At 42.8% G+C, this 21547-nt stretch overlaps 1 protein-coding gene across 4 annotated transcripts in view; it reads left to right on the top strand.

Annotated features, from left to right (window-relative positions):
- Positions 1-21547, top strand: part of LOC117247048 (PH and SEC7 domain-containing protein 1-like) — a 124856-nt gene that overhangs the window by 83252 nt on the left and 20057 nt on the right. For all 4 annotated transcript variants that reach the window (XM_033611168.2, XM_033611169.2, XM_033611171.2 and 1 more), the window contains one exon: positions 9112-9155. In XM_033611168.2, the coding sequence (XP_033467059.1) occupies positions 9112-9155 (44 nt within the window). The remainder of the gene's footprint in view (positions 1-9111; positions 9156-21547) is intronic.

The raw sequence follows: 21547 nt of genomic DNA on the forward strand, positions 1-21547 counted from the left end.
TAGTATACTATGCGCACTATGTACTTATTGGCGTAGTGCATGAATTTCGACAGGGTAGTGTTGTTTGAGACAACACTACCCTGTGTACCCAAATTTCGTGCATCAAGTTACATACCTGTATTCTGCTTGGAGATGTGTGCACCAAACCGTGACCCTGTACCATGATGGTTTGGTACGAGAACCCAAACTGTTACAGTTTTATTTATCCCACATAATGTTGAATAACATTATTTAAAACCAGTTGGACACATTTGTCAGATGACCTGGTAGCTTTTTTTATCGTGGACGTTTTGCAGCCATGTCTTCTTTATCTTCTGATCTTCTCACACAGCAAACCATTACTGCTTTACAAATTATGAAACTGCTGTTGTATTATTGATTTACCGTCTAAGCAGTTTGTATACATCCACATATGGAGTGGAGAGTGTTTGATAAAGGAGATTGGTTGACTGCCAGCTCAGTACAGCACATTGTGTAAAGCCACCACTCAAGGCTAATGGCTCTTATTTGCTGCCACTCGCTGACGTTGATGAAGCAAGTAGGTGAAGGTGACGAACATCCATCCTTGTCTCAATGAGCCTCCAGACTGAATGACTCTGACTCTGATCCATACTCCACCTCCATCAGTCTACCTTTATTTATTTTTTACTTACCTCCTGTTTAGTCTTCTATCTTTAAATTCTCAGAGTCCCTCTGCTGTGTGTTCCCTCAGGATTTACAGTATGAAGGGTTTTTGTACAAATAAGAAATATTCTTTAGGAATAAATTCAGCTGTAAGACAGTGACACTGACACTAAATCTGTCCCATGTGGGCTCAGCCAAAATATATGTGTACTTTAACATTAATCACAAGAAAAACTTCTCGTGGAAAAAGATGGCAACATGAATTAACATCATTATTACTCATTAATCAATCATCAGGAAAAGGTTTTTATACAGATTTACTGATCAAGACATTTTGACAGTTCCAGCTTCAAACTGTGCTGTTTATGTGAGGATTTACTGCTTATCTTTGTCCTAACTTAACTTAACTAAACATACTTCAGGTTTAAGAGTGTTTGTCAGACAGAAGAAGAATTTTAAAGGAACACTTCACCCAAAAATCATATTAATAGTATATAGTACTCATCTCCTTCGGCTTGCTATGGTCCCAGAGGAGGTTTTCTATCAAATGGTGTTAGGGAGAGTGAAACACTAGAAAATTAAAGTACATCACGGTAGATGGACTGCACTTGTGTAGCGCCTTTTTTAGTCTTCCAACCTCTCAGATCTCTTTTTACACCACATGTCTGTAGCCCTTTTTAGACAGGAGTTGTGCAAATTTGCAGGAAAGCCCAATCAGTGTTTTTTCAGCATTGGCAGTATAAAAACAAAATCGGGGAGTGCAGCAAAATGCCGCCTACCTACTTTTGTTTATACAGAATGTGCCTTTTTCGGGGCAATGGGGGGCGTGAGCAAGTAACAAAACGTGTAGCTCAGCGTGTGACGTAAACAGTGACGTGGGAGGGAAGCCGCGGCTGGTCAGTCCTTCGGCGATTCTCTCGTAAGTCGGCCCGTTCTTCACCGTCCCCGTCATCTGACGGTTAATGGCCTCTTCGTTTGCGAGGACAAGGAGGGCGCACAATTCCTTGTCTCCCCAGTTGCTCATCTTTACAGTGTCTGTCAGGTTTGTGTTTCCCTCTTGCTACTAGCTGCTCGCTAATTCCTGCTATCAGCTGTTTCCTGTTTATCCACCGCCAGTGGCTCGCACGTGCGGCGTCATCAACAGCTCCTCCCACAAGTCATCAACAGCCCCTCCCACAAGTCATCAACAGCCCCTCCCACAAGTCATCAACAGCCCCTCCCACAAGTCATCAACAGTCCCTCCCATTGCGGAAGGGTGCCTCGTTCTTTTTAAACAAAAAGGTTCTGCCAATATGTTCACCCTGACGTGGTGGAAAATTAGGCACCTCAGATCAACTCACCAATCCGGCTCTGTGTGTCTAAATGCTTGCAGCTTGCCGGCAAAACGACCATCGGTAGCAATTTGGGGTTCAGTGTTTTGCCCCAGAATACTTTGACATGCAGGCTGTAGGAGCCAGTGTTCCAACCGCCAACCTTCTGATTAGTGGACGACCGCTCTACCTCTGAGCCACAGTCAGCACAAACAGACTTTAAGGGAGTCTGAACCAAACTTTCTGAAATAAAAAAATACAACTTTGCTCGTTTGACAATTTCTAATCCTCCCGTTAAGGCACTGGTTGCCCCGCATGCAACAACAGTTGTGTTTGGATTTGGATTGGAGTGAGTTTCAGTGATTTCAGAGTTTGTCAGATGTTTTATAACCGTTTTTGTAGTCTTTTGTTCAGCGTCTGTTTCAGCCTGTTTGCACTGATATGCATTCATTTTTCAAGTGCAATATAAATACACATTTCATGTTGTTTGTGGGGTGAACTCTTCTTTAGATAATGTCACCTTTTAGCAGGTTTTTTTTTAACATTTAATAGACCCAATAATAAATTGAGAAACTGTCGTCTGCAGACAAATCAATAATTCATATAGCATATAATTCAATAATTCATAGCTTTATTACTGACTGTATATGTGTTTATTGCCTTATCAGATATATATATATATATATATATATATATATATATATATATATATATATATATACACATATATATATATATATATATATAATGTTTGGTTGCAGGATAAATGCCTTCCAGCCAAAGTTTGGTTTTAAAATTAAGCTGTTTTGTTCACTTAACATGATGAACGTCTGTGGACAGACAGCTCAGAGTAAATGTTGGCCACATATGGTTCTGCAAACCATGGACACGTTACATTTCAGTCAGGAGAGACAGGTGAATGAAGTAAATGTAATGTTTAATAGAGAATATGCGTGTACAGATTAATAGATGATTTGTGTCATATTGGCACTTGATTTTTTCTGATGGAGGGACATCTGAGCAGCAGCGAGATGAACCCTCCCATGGAGTCCAGACACTGTTGGAGGTGGTGGTGGCTGATGACTCTGAGGCTGATGAGTCTGAGGCTGATGACTCTGAGGCTGATGAGTCTGAGGCTGATGAGTCTGAGGCTGATGAGTCTGAGGCTGATGAGGCAGTTGAGGATGATGAATCTGAGAAGACTAGGTGGTGATGGGAAAGTGGAGGGTGCGCATGGCTTCAACATGAATAAACTACAGTCAAAAAAAGAACCATATTTAAAATGAGAAGCAGTAAGATGATAAGCTAACGTGAAGGTGTGTCACTGTGTTAGTGGCTGAGCTGTAGAACAGCTGATGACTCAGTTGACAGCTCTGGACAATGACAGCTAGAGACGGAGGGTGAGCATGTGTGCAAGGAGTGAATGGCAGGATGAGACAGAAAAGTTACAGCCTAAGCATCAACTGAACTTTTACTACAGATTGATTTGTACATTATTATGCAGTAGATACGTTTTCTTACATTCCAGCATTGTGGTTACTGTGTGGTTAGGTTCAGGCACAAACACACTTGGTATGGTTCAGTTAAGATCATGTTCTGGGTTAAAATATACACTTTTTGTGACAGGAAACGCAGCACTGTTTCAGTAAAGCACAACTGCTTATTGTGGCACTATCTCCAGTGGATAAACAGCAACAGGTTGCTAAAAAAACACCCACATTTGGTGGCTAAAAGCCGCAGGAAAAACATCACTGAATCACTGAAAAACAACTGGTTTTGTTGTTTGTTGGTTTCAAACTGGTCTGCAGCTTGGCAGCCATCTCGTTTAGCTGTAACACCATCCACCATTCCCTCCACCTCCTAAACAAAGTCAGCTCCATTACTACGTCACTTGATGTGATACATATGAAACGCACGAATGTAACTTGTCTGTGGTTTGCACAAACACACAATGCCAACGTTTCCTTCTGGTGACTTGGCTGTGGTTGTGGTACACCAGTAAACTTTTACAAATTCACAGTTAATATTTGAGGTTGACCAGATTTGTGCGACAGAAGCAGCTCTGCTTTTAAATTGGCTGACTCTGGAAGCTCAGCTGTATGTCATGATAATTAAAATGTATGAGCACATTTAACTGGACACATAGTTTGAATGCTGAGATTAAACAGTATGGAAACCAGAACTGAATCCATCGTGGTCCAGGCTGGATGGTCGTTAATATTCATGGAAGTATTTCTGATTAGGCCTCGGTTTCAAAGAGGACTCTGGAAATGAACCTGATTAGACATGCCGAATCAAACCCCCATTATAAATCCAATTTCATTTGACTAAGAGTCACAATGCAACAAAATCACATTCAGAAGAGGTTGGAAGTCTAAACAGCAGAAATCCAGGAGAGGAGCATTAGCAGCAGCTCTTTAATCAAAGGAGTGTGATGGGAAATGATCAATTTCAGCTGAGTGTGAGGTTTCTTTGCCCCGACATGGTTTGAGGGAACGTATGGAGCCGGTCTACCAGGAATTCAGAGGTGAACGAGGTGGTGATGAAGTGCCTTTAAGTGTCCTCTCCATCACCTCTGCTGTCACTGCTGTCTATCAGCTGCAGCGTGATGGCTTCATGCTGTCTGCCCTGTTAAGTGTCTGTAAAGTGTCCACAGGTTTTGATTGTCGCTACAGTTTTTGAGGAAGTTAAAGCCAAAATGTCTCTGAAGCCCTTCAGAGCAGAGATGCAGTGCCGAACAGCTCCCTCATTACACTCTCTTTATTCTTTCTGTGTGTTGATTATGATGATAATGAAGTGAAAGAGTGTTTTTCTCCTGGGAGCAGAAACAATGACCCCAAAAAAAGAGATAAAAAAAACTGGTGCAAAGAAGCGAAAAGAAGTTCAATCACAAACAAGCTGAGATGGATCTGAAAAAAACATCAAGATAACCCAAATACAGATGGTAGAAATTAGCCGAAGCGCAGAGGCAGAAACATCCAGTGCTTTTTATAGAGATACGGAGCTAACCTGGTGGTGATGCTCCTGTGCAAGACTCAATTTGCTGTTTATGAAAAGAAAGGTTTCCCTTCACAGTAACACAGTGTCTCTGGTGAATCAGACCAATACTGCAGTTTATTAATCCGAGCTGCTTTATGGCAATATGGATTTTAATAAAGGTTTTGCTTTGATTGATCAGGTATTTAACTGGATGGATTTACCAAAAACTGACACTCCTGTTATTCATAAACAGCTTCTCCATCAATTTCATAGGAAATGTTTGACATATCACGTACAAATGTGCAGTACTTGTACTTAAATATTTAAATTTTATGTTACTTCAAACTTCTACTCCACTACTTTGATTCACAAAAATGACCCTTGTTACTCCACATTTCTTTGACTGCTGTTTTTTGTTCTTTTTTATACACAACATATACGATCACATTAGAAATATTATAAAATGTTATACATTAAACCAGTGGTTCCCAACTGGTGTGTCGCAGGCCCATTCTGAATGGACCACAAGTGATTCGCAAACATGTCAAGTTTGTAAAAAAAAATAAGGGTTTTATTTTTAAGTACAGTGAATTTCCAGCACCGAGCTTTTATTGTGAAGTGCTGTTTCCTGTAGTGGAGTGAATAGCCCCTTTTACACTGCCAGACTTTACGCGAATGTTGGGCCATTTTCCCGGCAAGCTGCGAGCGTTTAGACACACAGAGCCGGATTGGCGAGTTGATCCGAGGTGCCCAATTTTCCGCCTCGTAGGGTAGACATATTGGTGGAACCTTTTTTAGTTTAAACAGACCGAGGCGGCCTTCTGCCACGGGAGGGGCTGTTGAAGACTTGTGGGAGGAGCTGTTGATGACTTGTGGGAGGAGCTGTTGATGACGCCGCACGTGCGAGCCACTGGCGGTGGATAAACAGGAAACAGCTGATAGCAGGAATTAGCGAGCAGCTAGTAGCAAGAGGGAAACACAAACCTGACAGACACTGTAAAGATGAGCAACTGGGGAGACAAGGAATTGCGCGCCCTCCTTGTCCTCGCAAATGAAGAGGCCATTAATCGTCAGATGACGGGGACGGTGAAGGACGGGCCGACTTACGAGAGAATCGCCGAAGGACTGACCAGCCGCGGCTTCCCTCCCACGTCACTGTTTACGTCACACGCTGAGCTACACGTTTTGTTACTTGCTCACGCCCCCCATTGCCCCGAAAAAGGCACATTCTGTATAAACAAAAGTAGGTAGGCGGCATTTTGCTGCACTCCCCGATTTTGTTTTTATACTGCCAATGCTGAAAAAACACTGATTGGGCTTTCCTGCAAATTTGCACAATTCCTGTCTATAAAGGGCTAATGACTTACAGATGGCTACTTGACAGAGACAGCAAACTAGCTCAACAACATGATGGTGAATGTGTTAAACTGTGGGACCTTGAACTAATGACTGAGCAGAAATCTGGACCTTGTGTCTGCACCAGTTGGGAACCACTGCATTAAACAACCCAGCAGTAATAAGGGAGCTAAAACTATCTAAACATAACTGGTTCATTTTAAAAGGAGCCATTCTGCGTAATGAGTGTGTTTACGTTTGGTACATAAGAACATTTTGGTGTCAACATCTTATTACTTGTGTTTAATTCTAAATGTAGGACTTGTTATGAAGCCTAAACAAGTAACAAATCAGTCAGTACTGCTTTGAGGTGCAACTAGTCATCAGAAGAAAATGTTGTGTGTTACCACAAATACTTACATTTGCACATTTCATATGTAGCTTATCAATGTTTCTGAAGTGAGGGACTCAACCTGGTCTCACCCTGGAGTTGGCGACATCCACTTGGGCAATCACTTGCGGCATCAGACACTGACGAAAAAGCCGTCCTTTAACGTCGGCACAATACACGGCCGGTCGCCATTATAGTTAAATAGCACTTGGTGGCGTCAGGGGGAAGCGCAGCGGGACATGAACGGAAGTCAAAGAGATGAAAGTGAGTGAGGCGGGCAGGAGGGGTAGTGGGTGAGTCCAACAAACAACTTTCACCCAAACACGGACTTTCACTTTGTAGAGCCGTGTTCACGTCGCGTGAGATTATAAATCCAACGACGTGTGTTAGTTACTGAAGGCATAAAAACATCAATTCACAGTGTTGTACCTATGTAGTGCATTTATTTTGAAAGAGACGTTGTCACAATCCCTGTCTCTCAGTCCTCTCCTGCCACTCTGCTGCAGTGTTTTTCCACTCCCCCTCCCTCTGCTTCACTCTACCTGCCAGCCGCGCCCACCTCATCAGCCCAACTCTGCTCACCTGCCTACACAGCTGCAGCTCATCAACCAGCCCTGCATATAAGCCTCTCCAGCACCTTCACTCACTGCCAGATTGTTCTTTAGCATTATGCGAGACTCTCCAGCGTTCTTCTCCCGCCTGATCTCCCGGTGCCAACTCTGCCTGTCCCCGACCTGCTCTCCTCGTCTGCCTCCCGGTAAACTCACCTGCCTTCTGTCCCCGACCTCGTGCTTTGCTTCAGCGTCTCTGGTTTCTGCCTGCTCGTCTGGTCTCGACTCCTCCGCCCGGCCTCGTCTACCCTCCTGCCTGCTCCTCAACGGTGCTTCTGCCTTCGCTGACGGCTCTTCTAGCTACGACCCCCCCCCCCCCCCCCCCCCCCCCCCCCCCACCGGCTTCTCAGCACGATCAGCCGGCGCTTCAGCCTACGGTGCGTCTGCCTCGCCACCTTTGGCTGCCGTAAGCTTGATCTCTTTCCCTCATCTGAGCCTCAGAGACTGTGTGAGGGCAACTTGCCCGAAGAATGAACTTTATTCTGTGTTTATTCTTCCTGCTGCATTCCCTGTTTGCTGTGGTGCTAATAAAAGTCATTACCAACTGTTCCTGCGAGCCTGGTACTGCATTTGGGTCCACAAACACACCCGTTTCAGACGTTACATTTCCTGTGAAAACAGAAGTGTATTTTGAAAGAACACAATGCATGTAACAGACAACTTGACCTTGCACGTTGTATCTGGAGCTGGAAAGTCCATGACCAAACGTCAGTATCTGATGAGGTCGGAGTGAGTGTGTTTGGAGCTGACTTTGTCATTTGGAGGTGGAGGGGACGGTTGATGGTGTGTCACCTGGCAACACGCCTGCTAAGCTGCAGACCACTGTTCAAGACCAGCAAACAACAGTTATATAGCGAGTCATCGCTGTGTTTCCAGCAGCTTTTAAGCCCCCAGTTGTGGGTGTTGTTAAGGACCTGGCTCTGTGTTTTGACTGACTTTTTGGCCACGAAAAGAAGTTGTGTTTTACTGAGACATCGCTGCTTTTCATGCCAGAACTGTGCCCCCCACATTGTGTATTGAAGCTTAGAACATAATGTTATCCCTACATAACCAAGTGGTTTTTATGCCTAAACCTAACCACACATAAACCACAGTGTTGTTGAAATGTAAAGGTTCAACTTATCCACTAAATAATAATGTAATAATGTACAAATATAACATATCTGTGGTTTGCAGAAATATACAATGCCATGCCAACACTTATCCTGTTGATTAGGCTGGAGAACTAATGAGTTTTCAACATCATGAAATGTTGAAAAATGTCCATCAAAACTTCCTACAGCCCAAAGTGACGTCTTCAATTTATTTTGTAATTTATAATAAAACAGAATAAATCATTCTTCTTCTTGACTGATCAGTTAATTAACTAACTGACCAGCATGACAGCATTTAGACGAACGTGTAACGTCACCACAGCTGTGTTTCTAACGTCTTTGTCACGTTAAGTTATTTTGTGTTGATGTTCCTAAGCTGTAACTTAATTTTGCCTCTCACTGATCAATGCGTTTGCGTCAAAGTCTAAATTATTTATCGGCCCAATTGATTTGCTGGTCTGTCCATCGACAGGCCGGGCGCTCTGCGGATAATGGCTGTGTAACTGATGTTGTGGTGGTCGGACTGATTGGATGATTGATGGATTGTTTGGTGAAGGAAAACGAGTTAAGCTCAGGCAAAGGGCAGTTTGAGCGCCGTGAAGAAGGGATGACATTTCTCTGAGTGCAATTTATTGAATGAAATCCTGCTTGCTTACTGTGCAGCTTTCTCATAACCCTGTAATATGTGATGAAGTCGCCAACAGCTGAGCGTAGCTGCTGTTTGTCATGTTTGTCTGAAAATGTGATTTCCTTGTTTTCCTCTGCAGGCTCTCTACAACTCCATCAAGAATCAGAAGCTGCAGTGGACGCTGTAAGTCATTCATGTTGATTCCTTTTCATCCTCTGTGACTCTGTTTCTGTCCTCTGCCTTGACACTGATTCTGTGCAACACATTTAAACACACACACACACGTTGTCCTGAAGGGCAGGAAACAATAAGGGGTATTGATTAACTTGTTAGCATCCTCATTAATGACGTGAGCGTTGTCTGGCATGTGAAGGAAACATTAGTGTGTCAAGAGTTGCTATTCTGGATCACAGTTTCAGAGCGCCTCAGAGATGCCAATTAAGTCTCTAGCTTTCCAAGCTTTGTTGCCATAGCTACGGCACCATGGATACGACTCCATAGCTACAGCATTGCTCTTTCCTCCGTGTTCTCTCAGCAGCAAACACACACACGGTAACAGATAGATGTACAGTATGTTCAAACGTACACAGGAGATATATTTGTGTGTGTGTGTGTGTGTACATGTCGGCCTCTGCGCTGTACATGTGAGAATGAGAAAAGAACAGAGAGAGAGACAATGACTCAGAGGGAGGGAGGCTCAATTTAAATGGCTCTTTACCTGCATCCTGTACAAAGGTGTGACCACAGCCTCCCACTACCTCTCCGAAAATAGCTGCAGCAGTGCTCCCGAAGCAGCTGAATAAAAGTGGTCAGAGAGGAGCAGATCGAGGAGGAGATCCACAGAGAGGCAGGCAATCCAGTTCAAACATCTCCGCTGACATATAGACAGCTATTTAAACACTGCCGCCGCATAAGAGGCCACGCGGGGATAGAAAAAGATGTCATTTTTAGACACGTAAACACTCATGGAAGCAAAGAGAGAATCCACCTCCAAACAAAATGAATTACAGATTAAGAGATTCAGCCCACAGCAGTCTGGCCTTCTTCTCTTTTTTTTCAGTTTTTGGCAGCAGAGAGTTGCACATGTTCGTTTTTAATATTTCAACTGGCCGAGATCATTGAAATAGAGTAAGATCCTGTCTCTGCTTTGAAACCCCTATTTGAAGAGCACAGCACAGTGTCACTTTTTGCCAGCACTTTCACACCCTGCTCGCTCAGTTGATGCATATTTCATCACGCAGAGGACATTTTTTCACTTGACTCAGATCACAACACAAGGACTGACACCCTGTGACGGATACACTTCAGCTCTGCATCGACTCGGAGGCTGCGAACGCTGCTTTTGTTTTTCTTGTTGGGGAATGTTTGCCGTCAGTTTGTGTGTTTGTAATTACAGATTTTAATCACAGAACAATAAAGAGTGTGTTTTATTCTTTTATTTCACAGTCAGGAACAGAAGCAGGTTTATTGCCAAGTAGGTTACATACAAGGAACTTGCACTGGTATTCTGGTGCAGAACAAAAAGCAGGTAGGGATGCCCCAATTTATCAGCTATCAGCTACTGTTGCTCTGTTGTGTCACATCAATATTACACAGGCTAAAAAGCAGAGCTCGTGACCAACAGCATTGTCCTGTGAATAATAGAGGACGTGTTTGGGACAAACAGAGATCTTCCCCATGACGCCTTCAGGACAAAACTAACTATTGATGATCAGAAGATGCTCCTTACTGTTTCCCTGATGAAACTATGTTGTCAACAACAAATACGTGTTGATATTGCAAGGAGGAGAGCTAGTAAACATTAGCTGTTAGCAGTTAGCAGTTAGCAGCTGGTGGCCAAAATTAAGTGAGGACAGTGGTTACATTTGCTATGTCTCAAGTCAGGGGCTGCAGCCTCTGAAGGACGCGGCCGACGCAGACAGATAAGGCTGCGTCCTTTAAGGAACTGCAACGGCTGAATTGAAATGGGAAGGTCAGGTTTATGGAGCATTTCCTGTTTGCATCACCAGCTGTTCCCGTCCCTACCCACTGATGCTCCTGTCACTGAGCAACCAGCTGCACCTGATGAGACAAGTTAGTCGGGTACAGGCTGGTTAAATAATGGACCCAGACATTGTTACTGCTTTTATACCTCAGTCGGCATCACTACTGTCACGTAGTCGTTTTGATAAGAAGGCTTCTTGTTTTTTTAACCTTTATATCATTAACTATCTGCGTGAGTTCAAACGCAATACTGCTGGTGGTGTGTTCAGGGACGCCATAGTCTTAGAAAAAAACCCAATTATGGCTGGTGTGCAGTGAGTCTCTGGATAGGTTAGGCCATGAAGGATGTATCTGGACCATCCTCCACATATGTTACATGTTGATGCGTTCAAGCTCTATTCAGTAAAAATGAGTATCGGGCAAAGATCAATTGTGACGTCATCATGTGTTCAAATGTAGCCTTGTAAAAATGTACTTTTTCCTGACTATCAATACGGCTATTTTAAGGAGAAATGTGTTGATGTTTTCACATCAATATACAAAAGATATTAGAGAGATAATTCTGATATATTATGTACAGAAAAAAAAAAGACTTTAAGGCCTTTTTAAAGGTGTTTTAAATTTTATTCAAAATGATATGGTTGCATCTGTGCTCATTCAAAGATAGTGTAATGAAGGGCTGAATGACTTTAAAACAGCTCAGTTATTTTATGATGCAGATTTCTTTGTTTCCCTGGCACAAAAGGGGAAATAAATAACATTGTAAACAAAGTAAACAACAACAAAACATTGGTATCAGCTGTCGGCCAAATTGTTGTTTTAAACATTAACACTGGCCCAGAACTTCACAAGTGCTGCACCCATAAAAACAGGCACTGCAAAATATTATTTACAATATAATACAATATAATATTTACATGATACAGAAAATCTTTATAAAAAGTTCCTAAAAATATCTGAAATATTATCTGTAATATTCACAGGACACAATCTGCCCAAAATGCATCCAGTCTGCTTGTTTTACACAAACGTCCTGCAGTTATTGTGTTCACTATTTAGGTGTCTTGCACAGTCTGTAATGTTATTGTTATGCTTTGAATTAAATATCAAATATCCATAAAATATGCCACTTAGTGAAGAGACATCAGTTTGCTCAATGAAAGAAAAGAGGTCCCTTAATAAGAAAAAAAGGTTGGGGAGCAATGAAATAGATTACATTACAATATTTAATTATACTTAAATGGATTTCAAGGGTTTTATTGTCGTACGGTGCAGCATGTGACTGCACAATGACCTGCAGTTGCACTTCTCTTCATGCTACACCGTCAGAGAATGAATGAACAAATATTTGATATTTATTTTGAATATGTAAAAAAGACATGAACATACAAACAAGCAGAACAGACAGAAAGAAAGTAATTTTATTATTTAAATATATTTAATTTAATATTTAAATTAGAACAGAGTATTAACAATAAAGCAGTAGGCATTAAGACGGAACAAACTGTATAAAAGTGGCATTTAAGGAAGAAACAAAAAGGAAAACTAAATTGTTTTTTCAATAAATACAGTTACGCATTATAGTGGAAATAGTAAGACTCTCTCTTCTATATATAGAGCAGCCCAGCACTGATTTACTAATTTACACCCAGATTGAGGCTTAAAAAGAAAACACACTCTCCAGTACAGTCAAAGGCCTGAGAGAGAGGTGTGATATTCACACACTGAAACAAACCGTGTGCTGTCATTACATGAATACAGATTTTATATGTGAAATCTGGTGTGTGCATCTCATTACAGGTGTGTGTGTGTGTGTGTGTGTGTGTGTGTGTGTGTGTGTGTGTGAGTGTGTGTTTGTGTGGGCACGCAGTATTTTAGCACAAAGCAAAAAACACAGGGATGGATGTTATTTCACACCCCCACAGAGAAAAGACACGGCCACTCTCTCAACGGTGCAGTTGGATGCACCCACATGTTCTTCACACACACACACACACACACACACACACACAGGCATACAAACACAGATATATACAGTACACACATGCTTCCTCATTCAGGAGCGGGGGTGGAGAGCAAAGAGAGGTGGTGGTGGTGGGCATTGTGTGCTGAAAGAGACGCAACAAGTCGCAGCTTGAGGAGGATCTGTGGACAGAGACGAGCAGAACAGGCTGTAAATGGCAGAATCTCAGCACATCATACGACGAGTGCAACGTGGAGAATGAAGTGCATGAAATGAGCGATGTGCAGAGGGACAGACGAGACCCCATCTGCTCTATTATTCCTTTCATTCTGCTCATCCCTCCTCTCCTCCTCTCTCCTCTCCTCCTCTCCTCCTCCCTCCATGGCTCCAGTCATCCTGTCTTGTTATTGTCCGCTGCTCTCACCTGCAGCCTGTGTGCCAGCTACTCGCATCAGATCACGTTTAACATCAGGACACCAGTATTTCATTTGGTATTATAGTGCTAGAGGGGGCTGAACCTGGTCTGAGTCGAGTGCAGGATTGTGACATTCAAATGTCTGTAAGGGCCCTGACACACCGAGCCGATGATCAGCTGTTGGTCGTCACTGAGCATCTGATGCGCTACTTTTTACAGTGTGTCCCTCACTGTTAGCACCACTCAGCCCTTGTTGGCTTATTTTTGGCCAGTGGGGCATGTTGAATCGGCGTCAGAGATGGTGGCGCCCATCGGCGAGTGAAATCACTCTGATTGACCGTTTAGCTCAGCGCACAAGAAGAGAAACTAAATTGAGGAAAGTAAACAAACAACTAAAGTCAAGAGAAAGTGAGATAAAAACAAACTTGTTATATCAGGTATGATGATGGTATTGGCCAGCGTATATGACACAGCGAATGTGTCAGCGCTTCAGTAGAAATGCTTCCTAATTGCTTGCTGTTGTTTGCTAGCACACGGTGAATATCATAAGTTCTTTGAACATCAGGTTGTGTCGTTAGTGTGCTAACAGGCTAACTGGCTAACTAGCATCTTGAATCTGTTCTGTTGATCTCCTGGTTTCCCTTTTTGAATGATGATTACGACGACTGCTTCCTGCTGGTATGGAGAGTTATGCTGTGTCTCAAATCGCGTACTTCTGTACTTACACTTAATATTTTGAGTGCATAAGTGCGTTCACACTGAGAAGTATGGAAAAATGCAGTGCACTATGAGTACCTGGATGGTGCACTCAAAACGGTCAAGAAGTTGAGTGTGGAACTATGGACACTTCTCGCCCTCAATGGTCGCCATCTTGGCTACATAGCAGAAGGGGAGGGGCCACTTTTCAAACTGGAAAGACCGTGAATGTCGCTGCATTGTACAAATACATGTGTTTTTTGCACCACTACACTGTTGTCGGGTATAAGCCATCAGAGTGTTTATTGGGTTCATTTAGCAGTCTGTAATGATTTGGCACCGCGAACGATAACGCGAATGCTAATGCTAGTTTGCTAGTTAATTTGCGGTCGTCATTTCCGGTGAGTGCACAACGGCTGTGTTTGGTTTGAGACAACACTACCCTGTCGAAATTCGCGCAGTACGCCAATAAGTACATAGTGCACACAGTATACTACATGGAAGGGTACTAATGGAAGTAAGTGATTTGAGACACACTGTTATTTCCTCTCATGCAGACACAGAGAGAGTATATGCTAGTTAGCCGTTAGCTTTAAAGCGATGCAACAGTCGTTAGCTTTAAGGCGATGCAACAGTCAGTGTTCTTTGCTGCTGGTTCTTTGGTGTCAGTTTGGTGCGTCTCGGCCTACAGACTAACCACTGAAGCCTTTGTCAGGCTCCTAAAACTGTTTACGTAAAATTAATGAGATAGTTTCAGATTTCAATCAGAAAATCTGCCAGTTTTAGACAATTATATTTAAAGACACAGTATGTACGTCTTTGATTATGTCATGAGGCAGTGTGGGATCATGGGAGTTGTTGTCTTTGTTAAGCAATCACTGTTGTTGATCAAAGTTTATCTGACAAGACTTTGGCAGAAATTATTTTCATAGACCTGGAAATTCACTGAAGTTTTATTCACATCACATTTATACACGTATTGTCACTTCATTCTAATGAAATAGCTGCAGATAGCTTTATCTAACGTAATGTCAACTTGCTAACGTAACCATTAGATAAGTTGACCGCTGGTACAGCAACTGTAGCTAACGTTATGCAACAGTTTCAATCAGAGGCGGATTTAGGATTGTAGAACATCCGGGGCTTAGCCCAGATGGAAAAATTGGTGCTTTTGTTTTTTGCTGCAAGTTTACTGTCTTTCATTTTCATCATAACACAACGTATAGCCAGCTAACGTTAGCAAACCAGCAAAGTAACGTCGTCAGTCACCTTTGAAATAAGACCTGAAACCTGAAACAGCTCGTGGCGCCAGCTTTGAATTAAAAAACCTCCGAATATCCGAATATCTTTCGTTTGTCTTCTTTCATCTTTCTTCTTCTTCTTCAGCATCCGGGTACTCGCCGTGACCACCGGCCGTTCACTGACAGTCAGAAGTGCTCTGCTTTTACCCACGGTCATGGAGAAAAAATGTTACCCTGGAGAATAATAAAGAAGAAACACTTCTTCTTCAGGGAAGGCCCAGGCAGGCTACGCAGTACGCAGGCTACTTTCCCGCAGCTGCTGCCTCTCTGTTGGACGCCGGTACTGCACGTTATTCACGAGACGTTGTTTTGTTGTTTTTTTTTCAAAGTAAAACTCACATTCGAGGCTTTTCAGAAAACACCTGGGGCCCAAGTAGCCACCTCTTAGCCCCGCCCCTGGTTTCAATCATGGGGCAGCTCAGCCTTAATATACCTGTTCAAGATAATCATCTCTTAACGTTACAACCGGACGCATTAGCTCAGTGGCTGCTGTGAAACACTCGTTACAGCAGCACATTGTAGTGAGCTGGATCGACACATATCAATGAATTAGGTCTCTTCTGGATTTCTGTGTTAATGAGTTTAACTCTGTGACACTGTGCGACTCACAATGATGAATCATCTGGTGCTTCCTGTGTTTCCCCGGATGTTGGAGCACCTTGAGGGGTTAACGGGGGTCAAACGGCATTGACAGGCGACCAAATGAAAGGCACTGTCAGGTTTGAACATGTAAACATTTTGAATAATGTAAGGACACAACTCAACACAATATTTGACACAGGACGAGTCATTTACTGTGGAAATGTGTCGTATACGTCCAAGTAAAGTTCTTGTACATCTATGTGTGATTAGAAAACATTTTACTTTTCAGAACTTTGGCGTAAAAAGAAAAAGTTTAGATGAACGTCCAGTAAAGTTAAAGGTGGAAAATGTTTTGGTATCTCAAAGCTATTGAGACGATATCCAGGATCATAAAAGCTTCTGACGGCTCAGATTATCCTCGTTAATATAAACGCTCCTGTGCATAATGTGAAGTTAAACCTGCAGCCTCAGTGAACGAGTGAACGAGTGTCTGGATGAATGAACGTCCTCCTCGTGTTTCATCAGTGTCACAGGTGAAACACAGCAGATCTGTTTCTGCTGGTTTGCTGATGCAGCAACATCAACACAATAACCCAGAATGCACTTCTTCTTTCAGCTCGTCAGCCTGGTCAGCCATGTCCACAACATTTCCTCTCCTCCTCTTTCTTTCTTTCTTTCTTTCTTTCTTTCTTTCTTTATCCTTCATCTTCTTTTTTGTCTTCATTCAGTTTGTTTTCATCCTTTTCATTTGTTTCCTCTCGTTACTTTTCCTTTCCTTCTCTGCAGTATTTTCCCTTCTTTTCGTTTCCAGTTGTTTCTCCTCTTTACGTTTCTTTATTCTTGCCTGTTTTTTTATTTTCTTCTCTTTTCCTTCATGTTTTTTTTCCTTCATTTTATTTCTTTCCTCAAGATGTTTTTCTCTCTTTTATTCATTTCCTTGTCTTTCTTTACATTCCTGTTGTTCTCTCCTTTCTTTTTCTCCCCATTTCTTCATTTTTTTAAAAAATTTCTCTCCATTTCTTTCTTTTCCATTTATTCTTTTTCTTTTCTTACCTGTATTTTTCTCTTTTCTTTCCCTTTACTCTTTATTCGTACCTTTGCAGTAACTTTTTCCTATATTGTTCTCCATTCTTTCCTTCCTTCTCCTTTCTTTCTTTCTTTCTTTCTTTCTTTCTTTCCTTCCTTCTCCTTTCTTTCTTTCTTTTTGAACCTGTTATATCCTTTCTTTAGTTTTCCTGTACTTGTGTTTTCTTATTGTACCTTTCCTTTCCTTTCCTTTCCTTTTCCTTTCCTTTTCCTTTCCTCTTCCTTTCCTTTTCCTTTCCTCTTCCTTTTCTTTCCTTTCCTTTCCTTTCCTTTTCCTTTCCTTTCCTTTCCTTTCCTTTTCCTCTTCCTTTCCTTTCCTTTCCTTTCCTTTCCTTTCCTTTCCTTTCCTTTTCCTTTCCTTTCCTTTCCTCTTCCTTTCCTTTCCTTTTCTTTTCTTTCTGAACCTCTTTTTCATTTAGTTTTCCAAACCTGCCTTTTCCAGTTCTCTCCTTTAATTCCTTTTGTTTCCATTTCTTTCATCCATTTCTCCTGTTCCATTCTTTATTTTTCCTTCCTTTTCATTAATTTTCATTTTCTTAACAAAAGACAAGAATGGAAAGGAAAGAAGTAAATGACGACATTCACTTCTTTCCTTTCCATTCTTGTCTTTTGTTCCCCCTCCTCTCCTTTTTATAAAACATTGTTTAGTTGCTTTTCCTCTCCTCTCCTCTCCTCACTCATATGATTGTGGATAATGTTCTGCCATCTGAGAAGGATCAGCTTCATCTTTTCTCTCTCTCTCTCTCTCTCTCTCTCTCCCCCTCTTCTGTCTCTGTCTCCTCACTTCTCTATCTCTCCTCCATCCATCCTCCCCCCTCCTCCTCCATCCATCCTCCTCCCTCCATCTCCTCTCCACTTTGTCTCTGTGTAGAATGGGATTCAGGGAGGCCAGCAGTTACCAGGCAACAGGCTACGTGCTCATTGGCTCCGTCTCTGCCTCCCTTCTCTCTCTCTGGCTCCTGCACGGGGTTAACTGCTGTTATGTACTGTTGGTTACTCATAGCGTGGTCTCGGGGGGGCTCGGCATCCAGCCATCTTTCTATTTTCGGGCTGAACTTTTGCATGGGTGCCGCCTGGTGAGGTAACAAGTGGAATTGCCATGTTACCTCAGCAGGCAGATGCAGAGACGCTCGGTGTTGTTGCCTGAAGCGCTGATCATCTGTTAATGTGACAAATCCCTTTAAAAACACTTAACCAGTGCGTACAGTGCATTGTGGGGGATTATTTAGGGGAGAATGGGATTAGCACTGCTGCAGTAATGTGTGTCAGTAAATAATGCCTCGCATTCAAATACAATACTGTAATATAGCCTACTGTTTATTTAGATACTAATATTTATGTGGACGCAAAGACACAAGTTTATGAAGATTAAAACAAACAAATGGAAAGAAATGCAGATGAATATACACTATATCTCTCTCTCTCTCTCTCTATATATATATACAGTACAGGCCAAAAGTTTGGACACACCTTCTCATTCAATACGTTTTCTTTATTTTCATGACTATTTACATTGTAGATTCTCACTGAAGGCATCAAAACTATGAATGAACACATGTGGAGTTATGTACTTAACAAAAAAAGGTGAAATAACTGAAAACATGTTTTATATTCTAGTTTCTTCAAAATAGCCACCCTTTGCTCTGATTACTGCTTTGCACACTCTTGGCATTCTCTCCATGAGCTTCAAGAGGTAGTCACCTCAAATGGTTTTCCAACAGTCTTGAAGGAGTTCCCAGAGGTGTTTAGCACTTGTTGGCCCCTTTGCCTTCACTCTGCGGTCCAGCTCACCCCAAACCATCTGGATTGGGTTCAGGTCCGGTGACTGTGGAGGCCAGGTCATCTGCCGCAGCACTCCATCACTCTCCTTCTTGGTCAAATAGCCCTTACACAGCCTGGAGGTGTGTTTGGGGTCATTGTCCTGTTGAAAAATAAATGATCGTCCAACTAAACGCAAACCGGATGGGATGGCATGTCGCTGCAGGATGCTGTGGTAGCCATGCTGGTTCAGTGTGCCTTCAATTTTGAATAAATCCCCAACAGTGTCACCAGCAAAACACCCCCACACCATCACACCTCCTCCTCCATGCTTCACAGTGGGAACCAGGCATGTGGAATCCATCCGTTCACCTTTTCTGCGTCTCACAAAGACACGGCGGTTGGAACCAAAGATCTCAAATTTGGACTCATCAGACCAAAGCACAGATTTCCACTGGTCTAATGTCCATTCCTTGTGTTTCTTGGCCCAAACAAATCTCTTCTGCTTGTTGCCTCTCCTTAGCAGTGGTTTCCTAGCAGCTATTTGACCATGAAGGCCTGATTGGCGCAGTCTCCTCTTAACAGTTGTTCTAGAGATGGGTGTGCTGCTAGAAGTCTGTGTGGCATTCATCTGGTCTCTGATCTGAGCTGCTGTTAACTTGCCATTTCTGAGGCTGGTGACTCGGATGAACTTATCCTCAGAAGCAGAGGTGACTCTTGGTCTTCCTTTCCTGGGTCGGTCCTCATGTGTGCCAGTTTGGTTGTAGCGCTTGATGGTTTTTGCGACTCCACTTGGGGACACATTTAAAGTTTTTGCAATTTTCCGGACTGACTGACCTTCATTTCTTAAAGTAATGATGGCCACTGGTTTTTCTTTAGTTAGCTGATTGGTTCTTGCCATAATATGAATTTTAACAGTTGTCCAATAGGGCTGTCGGCTGTGTATTAACCTGACTTCTGCACAACACAACTGATGGTCCCAACCCCATTGATAAAGCAAGAAATTCCACTAATTAACCCTGATAAGGCACACCTGTGAAGTGGAAACCATTTCAGGTGACTACCTCTTGAAGCTCATGGAGAGAATGCCAAGAGTGTGCAAAGCAGTAATCAGAGCAAAGGGTGGCTATTTTGAAGAAACTAGAATATAAAACATGTTTTCAGTTATTTCACCTTTTTTTGTTAAGTACATAACTCCACATGTGTTCATTCATAGTTTTGATGCCTTCAGTGAGAATCTACAATGTAAATAGTCATGAAAATAAAGAAAACGCATTGAATGAGAAGGTGTGTCCAAACTTTTGGCCTGTACTGTATGTCGAGACAATGCACACATTGAGTCAAGACAAGTCTTTTAAAAGTCTAATCGCTGCGGGGACAAATGAATCCCTCAGTCTATTTGTCCTGCATCTCTGCAACAGATATCTGCGTCTGGACGGAAGCAACCTGAACTCTCCATGAGGCAGCAGGTGGTGTTGATGGTGATCTGGATCTGCCAGGGTCAGTCTGGCCTTTTGCACCAACCTCACCTTGTGCAGATCAGTGAGGCTGCTTGTTTACTGCACACCCTGACAATCCCCAACAGTTTGTTCCTGTTCTTACGTGTTGAAAGTCTGAACAAGCAGATGAAGTGAGTCCAAAAAGAGCAGACTCCACATTAAAACCACGGAGCTGCTGATGAGCCTTCTTACAAAGTAAATCCACATGGGCTTCATCAAGAACAGTTCCCAGGTATTTATACTGGTTTACAATTTCAACATTTACACCAGAAATGAGCACAGGTAATGTAACTGTACTGTTCTTTGTAAAATCAGTAACAGTCTTCCTCTGCAGAGGAGTCAACAGGGAAAATGTTTCCGTTCTCTCTGAGCATTTTCAGGACTTTTCATCGTCTCAGAATTTAAGTCTCATCATAAATCATCTGTTGTGTTATTGCTTTAAGGTTTGCTGCGCACCAGTGATTCACGGGTTGACCCACAACCTGCAGGTCAGGTGGTTCGGGGAAGCTTGTAACAAAATATCCCAGATTTAAGCCGGGCAGGTCGGGCCGGGTGGTGCCATGGTTAGCACTGTCACCCCAGAGCAAGAGGCTTCCTGGTTCGAACCCCAAGGTAGGGCTTCTGTGCGGAGTTTTCTGCGAGTACTTCGGGTACCTCAGTCCAAAGACATGCAGGTTAATTGGTGACTCGAAACAGCCGAATGGTTTGTCTCTGTGTGTCAGCCCTGTGATAGTCTGGTGACCTGTCCAGGGTTTACCCCGTCTGTCACCCACTGTCAGCTGGGATAGGCTTCAAACACAAGATAACAGCAGCAGCCAAAATGCCGAACTCGAGGCTTCGAAACAGGCGTCCACAAAGCAATAGGTGGCTATGTGCACTTCTTTTATACAGTGTATGATTAATGCATATGTTTGGGGGCAGGGCGGGCGGACAGGCTGTCGTAACGGCCGGGTTGGTGTCAGTTTCAACCCCCTGACCTGCACATCTCTACTTTGCACCATCCTTTCTTGGTGAGTCTGTAAAGCCTGAACTTTTGTTGCAAACTCTTTCTCACCTCTACGAGGCTTCAAGAGAAGAAAGAGGAACTGTGATGCGTCGGCATTTCTAAGAGGAGTCGACCCCCCCTGGGTAAAGATGCCCCTGTTTTTCACCTCAAAGCTGGAACAAGAAAGATGGTGTCACTCTGTAGCTGTGGTACTTTTTGATCAAGGAGAGTGGAGACTTGTGCTCCTCAGGAGAACTGGAGCAGGAAAACACACAATTACAGCTTTGAAGGCAGCTTCATTCACTCA

Source organism: Epinephelus lanceolatus, chromosome 21 (assembly GCF_041903045.1).
Source record: "Epinephelus lanceolatus isolate andai-2023 chromosome 21, ASM4190304v1, whole genome shotgun sequence".
Lineage (NCBI taxonomy): Eukaryota > Metazoa > Chordata > Actinopteri > Perciformes > Serranidae > Epinephelus > Epinephelus lanceolatus.